The sequence below is a fragment of the Schistocerca piceifrons genome, chromosome X, assembly GCF_021461385.2.
Source record: "Schistocerca piceifrons isolate TAMUIC-IGC-003096 chromosome X, iqSchPice1.1, whole genome shotgun sequence".
In the NCBI taxonomy this organism is placed as follows: Eukaryota; Metazoa; Arthropoda; class Insecta; order Orthoptera; family Acrididae; genus Schistocerca; species Schistocerca piceifrons.
Window position 1 is genome coordinate 356,849,157 of NC_060149.1, and position 10,468 is coordinate 356,859,624.

The 10,468-nt window shown below is 44.1% G+C and overlaps 1 protein-coding gene across 1 annotated transcript; it reads left to right on the forward strand.

Annotated features, from left to right (window-relative positions):
• The first annotated feature begins 8,039 nt into the window (after positions 1–8,039).
• On the forward strand, positions 8,040–9,933 carry LOC124721741 (5'-nucleotidase domain-containing protein 1). Its single transcript, XM_047246842.1, has one exon. The coding sequence runs from the start codon at positions 8,176–8,178 to the stop codon at positions 9,676–9,678; it is 1,503 nt and encodes a 500-aa protein (XP_047102798.1). The 5' UTR covers positions 8,040–8,175; the 3' UTR covers positions 9,679–9,933.
• Positions 9,934–10,468: the final 535 nt, after the last annotated feature.

A 10,468-nucleotide genomic window follows, 5' to 3' on the forward strand; every position in this document is an offset into this window, starting at 1 on the left:
GTCTGCGATCACAGTGGCGACACGCGGGTCCGACATGTACTACATGGACCGCGGCCGATTTAAACTACCACCTAGCAAGTGTGGTGTCTGGCGGTGACACCACATTCCTCCCCCGCAAATCGGCGAACGGTCGTGAGATAAGGCTTCCGCCCGCCGTGGGGAGGACCACATGTTGACGTATGCGATGAGGTGGGGAGCCTAACAACAGGCGAGGCTGTGCCACCCGCACCCGGCCATCCGGTCCGAGGGGAGCTAGGAAACGCCTGCAAAACTAGTCCAGGGTGCACGTCAACATGTGGTGTATGCGCACGTAAAGAAACATGAGGGGCCGAAGTGTCGACCTCCATTGCGTCGGGGTAGCCGACGCGCGATGACGTCATGTGGTCCGGAGCGGGCGGGCGTTCCATGGCGGAAGACAGCTGGTCACGGGAAGCGATCGGCGGCGCGTGACCCTGGGAGGCGCTTGGCGGCTGCAACGAAGCGTCGAATGCGGTCGGCGGCGGCGGCGGCTGCTGCAGCTGCTGCTGCTGCGGCGGCGGCGGCGCGTCGCCATGGGGCAAAATGGAAGGCATCGTCGGTAACACCTGGGGATGAGGCGAGCCAGTAGATGGGTCCCCAGGGCGCTGACCGGACGGCACCGTCGCTGAAAGCAGACGGGGAGCGGCAGAACCCGAGCGACGACAGAGGCGCAGCTGATTGAGATGCCGACGCACCTCACCAGAGGCCCCCAAAACCAAATACATCGCGCGGCCGAGGCAGCGAAGAATGCGCCCTGCGAGCCAACGCCGTGAACCTCGATAGTTGCGATAAAATACAACGTCGCCTGGAGCAAAAGCAGGAGTCTGCCGCTGCACAGGAACCTGATGCGGCGGATGCAGCAAAGACATCAAGGTGCGATGAGGACGACCGTGGAGCAACTCAGCCGGCGAGCGACCATCTCGGGGCTGAGAGCGATACGAAGACAAAAAGAGCAACAATGCGTCCTCCCGAGAATGCGACTCTTTCAATTTCAACATCTGTGACTTGAAAGTCCGGACCAATCGTTCAGCGGCACCGTTGGACTGCGGCGAAAACGGCGCGGATGTCAGATGTTGAATACCATTGGCCTGGCAGAAAGACTGGAATTCTGCGGACATGAATTGTGGGCCATTGTCGGAAACAATAGTCTGCGGAAGACCTTCAATGCAAAAGATAGCAGACAACGCTTGGATGGTGGCGGAGGACGTCGTGGAAGACATCCGGACAACAAAAGGAAAATTACTGAAGGCGTCGACCAGAACCAACCATCGAGCATTCCAGAATGGACCAGCAAAATCAATGTGCAAGCGTTGCCAAGGGGAAGTGGCTTTTGGCCACGCAAAGACTTTCCGCGGCGGTGCGGATTGTTGTTCGGCACACGCCGGGCACGAAGAACACATATTCGTAATCGCAGCATCGATTCCGAACCAAGTACAGTGCTGACGAGCAAGTTGTTTCGTTCGCACTATACCCCAATGTCCTTGATGAAGAAGCCGTAAAACAGAGGACTGTAACGAACGTGGGACCACGACTCTGGACTGATCATTATCCGAACGCAACAACAAAACACCACGTCGAACAAAAAGTCTCTCCTTGTGAGCAAAAAATCGGCGAACCAACGGATCCTCGATCCGAGACTTTGACAAAGGCCATTGCGTAGCAACAAAACGTAAAACAGTAGCAAGGACAGGGTCAGCAGCTGTGGCTGTAGCTACACGACGAAAATCAATCGGAAACGATTCGACCACTTCATCGGTTTCCGAATCAATGAACATGCAAGCAAGTTCGGAAGAATCGAATGCTTGATCCTCAGCAACAGGCAAACGGGACAACGCATCGGCGTTGCCGTGCTTAGCAGTGGACCGATACAAGATATCGTAGCGGTATTGCGAGAGGAAAATAGACCAGCGAATGAATTTCTGCGCTGTACGCGGAGGTACAGGCTTGGTCGGATGAAAAAGCGATGTCAAAGGTTTGTGGTCTGTGATGATGGTAAAGTGACGACCATACAAGAAATCATGGAACTTAGTAACACCAAACACGAGAGCCAAAGCTTCTTTATCTGTGAATAATTTCTTTGCGCAGACGAGAGCAATTTGGACGCAAAGGCAATAGGGCGATCATGGGAGCCAACTTTGTGCGCAAGCACAGCACCGATCCCGAAATCCGATGCATCTACCATCAACAAAAGGGGTTTCTGGGGATCGAATGGCGTAAGGCAAGTATTAGAAAGCAACGCCGATTTCAACTGGCGAAAGGCGCGTTCACATTCCGTCGTCCAGACGAACGGAACACCTTTACGGCGTAAGCGATGAAGCGGAGCCGAAATGGAAGAGGCATTGCGCACATATTTATGGTAATAATTAATTTTACCCAACACACTCTGTAGCTGTTTCATATTTTGAGGGGAAGGCAATTCTTGTATGGCACGGAGGTGCTCTGGACTCGGATGTATGCCTTGGGCATTAATGACATGTCCCAGGTATGGTAAGTCACGAGCAAAAAACACACATTTGTCCTTCCTCAAGCGAAGACCATGTCGCCTCAGGACCTGAAATAATGTTCGTAAATTCGCAAGATGATCTTCTTCTGTCTGTCCGGAGATCACTATATCGGCCAGATAGTTTGCTGCAGTAGGGACCGACGCACAAACAGTTTGTAAATATTGCTGAAACAAGGCAGGGGCGGATGCACACCCGAATGGCAGTCTTTTGAAGCGGTACAATCCAAGATGCGTGTTAACCACCAATACGCGCTGGGATTCGTCGTCCACCAGTATTTGCAAGTACGCATCGGCTAGGTCCAACTTTGAAAAATATTTTCCCGGGCACAGTTTAGCAAAAAGATCTTCCGGGCGGGGCAAAGGAAAAGTAGCAGTCACTAGCTGTGGATTCACTGTGGCCTTGAAGTCCACGCAAAGTCTCAATTTTCCGGAAGGTTTTGGCAAAATTACTAAGGGTGAGGCCCAGAGAGAAGCTTGCACACGTTCAATTACACCCTGTGATTCGAGATCGTGTAACGTTCTTGCGACCTCATCACGCAATGCGTGGGGAACGTTGCGCGCCCTGAAAAATTTCGGTTGCGCGTTTACCTTCAGTTCTAAATGTGCTTCATAGTTTTTAGCGCAACCTAAGCCCGGTGCAAAAACGTCTGCAAATTCGTCACACAGCCGAGAAACACTGTCTGCAGGCACAGTCTGATTCACTGATAGGACCTGATTTACAATAGACATGTTAAACAACTTAAATAAATCTAGACCAAATAAGTTCACTGCAGAAGAAGAACGAAGAACGTAAAATGACACAAGTTTTGTTTGTCCCTTGTATGTTGCAAGAAGGCTGCACTGTCCTAACACAGGAATTTTCTGTCCGGAATATGTAGTTAGCTTAACATTTGCGGCACGCAACGGAGGTGCGCCCAGTTGTTTGTATGTGTCGTGATTGAGCAATGAAACTGCAGCTCCTGTATCGAGCTGGAATGGTATCACTTCGCCTTCAAAGTCTAAGTCCACAAAAAGTTTATTGTCCTGCTGACGACAAGAGCGACTGTTTTGTGCAATTGGAACAGACACTGGTACAGAATCACTTGCTAATTGACGTGATTTCCGGCGACGTCGACGCACAGTTTTTGTGGGACGAACACAGGCACTGTTAGAGAAAGTGTCACCGGACGAAGTGGAATTAACGACATGAATGTCCATAGGCGAAGGTCCACGAGCCTGAGTGTCCTTGGTTCGATTCCGGCGCGAAGCAAAGGGCCTGGAATGATTGTGATTGTCTGATCTGAGCTTTTTCTGGCAAACACTTTGAACATGTCCTTTCTTATTGCAGAAAAAGCAAATAGCTTGGCGTGACGGGCAATGTTCACGCGAATGTCTAGTAGCACACCGCGGGCATGATTTCACTGCATTTGTGGGCCGGCGCGGCACACCTGGCTTAGCACGCGGCGGTCGCTGTGCGTCCGTGCGCGAGGCCCGGTTACCGGGCCGCGGAGCGCGTCCAGCGGGCCGGTTAATGTTACACACGGCTGGCGAAGTTGCAAAAGATTCCTGAGCACAGTCAAGTGTGTCCTGTCTATCCAATATGTCTATCACTTGTTGAAGGGAGGGATTAACTAGTTTCAAAATTTGCTCCCGTATGCGAACATCAGAAACGTTCTGTGCAATTGCATCACGCACCATTGTATCTGAATAAGAAAGACCACAGTCACATTCAAAGGCACAGTCCCTAGTAAGTCCTTGCAATGTTGCTACCCACTCCCTATTAGTTTGACCGGCCGTACGTTTTGTACGAAAGAACGTATATCGTTTTGCAACCACATTAACTGTTTCTTTGAAATAGGCATCTAATGCAGACAAAATTTCCTCGTATGACAAAGTTGCTACGTCGCGGCGGGGAAACAATTTCACTATCACACGGTATGTGGACACACCGACACAAGAAAGCAAAAACGGCTGCCGCTCATTACCTTGAATTTTGTAGGCTGCTAGATGAAAGTTGAACTGGCGAGACCACTCTTGCCACGTCTCATCGGCTGCCACGTATGGTCGAAAGGGAGGTGCAACAGCGTTTAGTGGCAGCGGTAGCGAAGAAGCGGCGGCGGCCGCATCGGTTTGCAGCGCACGTTGACCCTGGACGAGCTGTCCAAGGGCATCCAGTAACGCCTGCGTCTGCTGATTCTGCAAGCGATAAAATTCGGACAGTACATCTGGAGAATGTGGCGAAGCCATGACACAATTAAATGTAAGCAATCAGAAAGAAGTTTTTACTCGTCGCCAATCTGTAGTGACGTAACAAGACTGTTACGCCACACGGTAGTAGCCAAAAGAAAGGCACGCTAAACTAACGCTGTAGCCGATAGTGCACGCATACAGCAGACGGGCGTGAAGTCTGGAACATGAGAACTTATGAATGAATAAGAAGAAAAGTATGTAGATGCTTTTTACTTATCTTTTCTTTATTCCTTGGAATACATCTCTCTTGAATACTCGTAAGCTATAGGCACTGATACAAATGGCTCCTTGCTAGTTCGTAGCCATTAACTTAGATGGCTATTCTGTCTCTCGGCTAATGAGAGAGAATGGCTTCGTACAACTGGGCGATAGCTAGGTTCGCGTACAACTGGGCGGTAGCTTGGTTCTCGTACAACTGGGGGCCGAGTCCACTCTCGTATCACGAGACCTGCCTTGGTGGTGGCGCTAGGTCTGCGATCACAGTGGCGACACGCGGGTCCGACATGTACTACATGGACCGCGGCCGATTTAAACTACCACCTAGCAAGTGTGGTGTCTGGCGGTGACACCACAATAACAATTACAGGTGTTAGTCAGAGACATTTACTATATTTATACAGATTTCCAAGCTGTTATTCCTATTTTAAAACAACCACAATAGGAAGCTATACTACCAGTATTTGTAATGTGGAGAATGATTATGTGCGAGTGATATTTCAGTCTGTGTAATGATTAACAAGGATTCAAAATGTGGTAACAGAAAATAAAAATATTTCAAAATGTGTTCAAACCGCTTTACATAAGTATGTTGGCGTGTGCCACGATTTCCTGAAATGGTTGGTTGACAATGCAATCAAATTATAATAACCCTCACACACAAAACTATACAAGTTGTATGAACAATTATTTTACAGAGAGTTTGGCAATGAGCACGTAACTAATGGTTAATTTATGCAGTTGAAATCAAGGTTAATTATTCTTCTCCAAAAACTTATCATAATCAGCGTAAAAAGCAATGTGAATTGCAAATCTTTCCATAAGGACAGAGGCATCTGTAATCTCGTGTAATAGCAATGTAAAATTATGGTTGCCTGTCCCATTTTCACATACTTTTCGATTGGTAAATAAATTGTAATAATTGAACCCAAAATTTCAATAACTGCTTAACTGTCTGCATTAGCTATTTCCTGAGAAAACTTTTTCACCAACTTTTGCATGTAAAATTTATTACGTGCTTCACTATGGGGCACCTTTCCAACAGCAAATCACTTGTCACATTAATCGTTATGAAAATATTCTATATCCTTCTGAACTAAGCAACATCTGTAATAACCAAAGGAAGTAATCCGCAGCCCCACAGTTTTCATAATTATCCTATAAAGACAATTACACACAAATGAACACACTTGACACACTTTGGAAACAATAAAGTGCTGGACAAAAAATTTCGTTATTTATTTTCAATGTTAGTTAAATAATATTGTTAAAATAAAGTTACTTTTACATTATTGGTTAATTTCTCATTAAAGTCTCATTATATTACATTGCACAAAAGGCAAATTTGGATCCCTCTTAAACTATGGTATTAGATTATTTTCCAATACATCACAAGTTCTGGCAGTCTTTCTAGAGAAAATAAGACAGTTTTCTCTTTATAATTATTATGATACTATGGTAAATTTTAGGACATGGACCAGGAACCTATGACGGGTGGCATGAACTTGATCAATAACAGTCTGTATGCACACATAAATTAAACTATATTGATAAAAGAACTCACAATAAATACCGATTTTACAACACTAAAAAAAATAGTACATTGCCTGGAGGTGATGATGCAAACTACTACGTTGGTATTGGTAAATATTATGTAATTTTAACCTCAACATTTACAATGCTTGCATATGACTTCTTGTAATTGGTAACTACCATAGAACTCAGTGTAAACATTCCATATGTTTACCACCAGAGTACATTCGAGACAAAATTTCCATGTGGCTGTACAGATTTTAGACTTTTATGTGAACCAAGATGTGTTCACGATGATGGACTAATACAGACTCGAATTTTGTCCTGAATTGCCAACTTCTTAACACGTCTTACACCTTTCTCATTGGCATGCTTCCCTCCAGCATTTCCTATTATGTCGTCACAATACTATCAACCCCATAATGCATTCGTAACTCATACGAGATCTTCACACATTATATTTCATGTATAGAAATGGTTCAAATTCGGCACAAAATCAGAAATAAACATAAGTAATGACAGAATATACATAAAAGGTAGGCAAAACATTATCAATAAATGACTGAACATTATAAATGACATTAAACGATGGTGATACAAAGTGCGCTACGAAACGTTTAAAAATAGTGATGGCTATCATTTCTTTTCCTTACACCAAAAATGCAATATATGGGCTGTGATATTTGTAGCAAAAAGCGAAACATCCGTGCACTTCAAAGATTTAAACCAAGTTAATAATAGATATTCCACGAAAAAGCGCTAAGATATCTGTGTCACATATGCACAAAATTTGTGGTACTCTTGAATGGGCTATCTCTGTATTATCGACATAACGGCATTCAAAATATGCAGAGCGATTTCGGGCAGGTCTGACGCCTAACTATAGCTAAGTGACCTGGGAAGCAATATGCAATAAAGAGAGACAAATTGAACACACAGCTGACTCAAACACGTTTCATGCTCCCGATCTGTGGCGATCTCCTGTCCACACGCTATGTTTGTTTGTGCAGATGTGACTCCAGGATGAATTTTCACTCTACAGCCGAGTGTGCACTGACTGACACTTCCTGAAAGATTAAAATTGTATGCTGGACCGAAACTCGAAATCAGGACCTTTGCCTTTAGCAGGCAAGTGCTCTATCAACTGAGCTACCCGAGCACGACTCACGACCTCTCCTCATAGCTTTCCTTTCCCTAGTACCTAGTCTCCTACCTTCCTAACTTCACAGAATCTCTCCTGAGAACCTTGCAAGACTAGCACTCTCGAATTCGAGTCTCGGTCTTGCACACAAATGTGATTTGAGCCCATGAGTTTGGGAAAAATTGCTAAAGCTTCCAGCCATGCGCACATATTACGTCTGAGCAAATCTTGGGTCCATACGCAATTTTTTGTTTACGTACATTTGATGTGCGCTGAAGTTTGCGCAGAAAGATCGTTGCGTGCCATAGAGTTGGTGACGGCAAAGATTTTCATTTGCACAATTCTCCAGATGGTGTATTTTTTATCTTGGTATTATATGCTTTGATTATTTGAACCTTGGAGCGCTGTGAGAAGTTGTGCAACGAGTGATTATAGTTAATGTTTGTTGTATTATGTGTTGTGGAATGCTAGTTAATGAATCGATGTATGTTGATCCACATATGCGTGAAGAAAATAATTTTCATCGACAATAGTTATGTTCAATAGTGAAGTTTTCATGAAGATTAGTAGAGTGTTTTCAGTACTTGTAGCAGGCTGTCGGTTTCATTCTGCCAAGAACAGAAGTCAACAAACACAGGAAGCAGTATTGCCTTACGTGGTTTCAGTTAGTAACTACAAACGTTTTGGCACACACATTTGTGACTTTTTTTTTAACGGACGTATGAGCGCATCTAAAATGACGGAACACGACGGTTTCAAGTTCACAGATTACGATTGGATTGGTTTTGATTTAGACAATACGCTGTGTAAATACAATGTAGAGAATATGATGAAAATGGAGTATGATGTCTTGTCGAAATTTCTTGTCGACAGCAAGGGTTACCCCGAAAAGCACTTATTCAAACCTGTTGATGATGACTTCAATTACATTAGGAAAGGTGTGATGATTGATTTTGATAAAGGTAATCTTTTACAAATCGGCAAGGGTGGGAAAGTTCTTCGGGCATGCCACGGTACCAGAATGTTGACCAACAATGAAATAATCGAATATTATGGACAAGACAGAATGTGGAAATTGGCTGGGGAATTTTACGAGGACATACTCGGTGCATGGAATGGTCCACTGTCGCTCAAATTAAGAGCTGTTCTGGATAGTTTTGATATGCCTGCCTCCCTTGCATTTGCCCGCATAATAGATACATTAGATGAAAAAGAAGGACGAGAACTAGATAAGTATAATGTTTGGCCTGATGTGCTAGACGGTTTATATTTCATGTATCAAAGAGAACACTTTGGTACGGATACTGGCGGTTACTTTCCTGCCATGAAAACGGCTCCTGAACAATACATTTACCGATGCAGTGATAACGTAACCTCTTGGCTGAAAAGTCTGAAGAAACAAGCAAGAACGTTTTTATTAACAGGTTCAAATGTCGATTTTGCATCATTTGTGGCACGGAATTCTTTAGGCGAAAAGTGGGTCGAATTTTTCGACGTAGTCATTTGTTTCGCCAGGAAGCCTGGATTTTTTACAGCCTCAAGAGAATTTGTCGCAACTGAAGATGGTAAGGAAACTGTATCTGTCACTGTAAATGATCTGCAATTGAATAAAGTTTACAGTCAGGGCAACTGGAAGGAACTGAGACAAGTTTTCTCCAAAACTGTAGGAAAACAAAATCCCAGATGTTTATATGTAGGAGACAACTTGATCCAGGATATATATGTACCATCAAAATACGTGGATTTAGATACAGTTGCAGTTGTGGACAATATGTTGGAAGAAGAGCAGCAAGTGTCTGTCGACAGCAGCAGGTCAGGAGTATCGTCTTCACGGCCTTGGGCATCTTATTTCGGTTGTGAAAGCCATGGTATTAGTATATGGAGTGATATTATATGTAAACATTCTAAAATATGCGTACCGAGTGTTGATGTCCTTGCAATCCGTCCGGTTGATTACTTGTGGACTTCATTTAGATTTGAAGATCATAATTGCAAGGAACATGGTTTCCATCCAGAAGCCCCCATAATTTTTCGTTGAGCATGTACCGTAATAGTTTAAATTCAGTGGTGGGAGGAAGCATGTGTATGAATGAGCTAGTGAAGGTGAACTCATTTTACTTTGTGAGTTGGTGTAACGGATTGACAGACTAAAAACAGTGTTATCACATAATACATTGTGTAATTGGTTGGAAAAACATATGTATATATTGGCGATGTTGGTGGTGTATGTTTCATATATTATTGTTTATGTGTAGATGTTAAATTTCAATAAATAATTCAAAACTCCTGAAATCTTGATACTGATGATGTAGCAATTTCTGTGAAATTGCTTCAGGCAAATGCCAGAATGGTTCCTTTAAGGGCACAACCCATTTCTTTCCCTAATATGAGCATGTGCTCTGTCTCTGATATCCTCGTTGTTGACAGGAATGTTAAACACTAATCTCATCCTCCTCCTACAGATTTTGAGCTGTGTGGTGTCTCCTACCCAGTAACCTGGAATTTTTCATAGTTTGAAAGTCTATTTTTATGTAATAAGCACAAAAATACTGGTTGGGGATTTGTCTGTTATGTAATACAGCTTTTCTCAGTTTACTTTGCAGGTTGCTTTTGTAAAGAAAAGTTTGTTAAATACTTGGTGAACATATACATGTGCTGCATCAAACTTTATTTCATGTACATATTTCTTGGCTTCGCCACCTGTCAACCAAGTTATCCCCTTCCAACCCAGTCTGGAACCTGGATTACACTATACATCAGTTAATCAGTGTGTATTTAATTTTTATTTATGTGGGGGGGGGGGGGGGGAGAGAGGAGAGGATTAACAG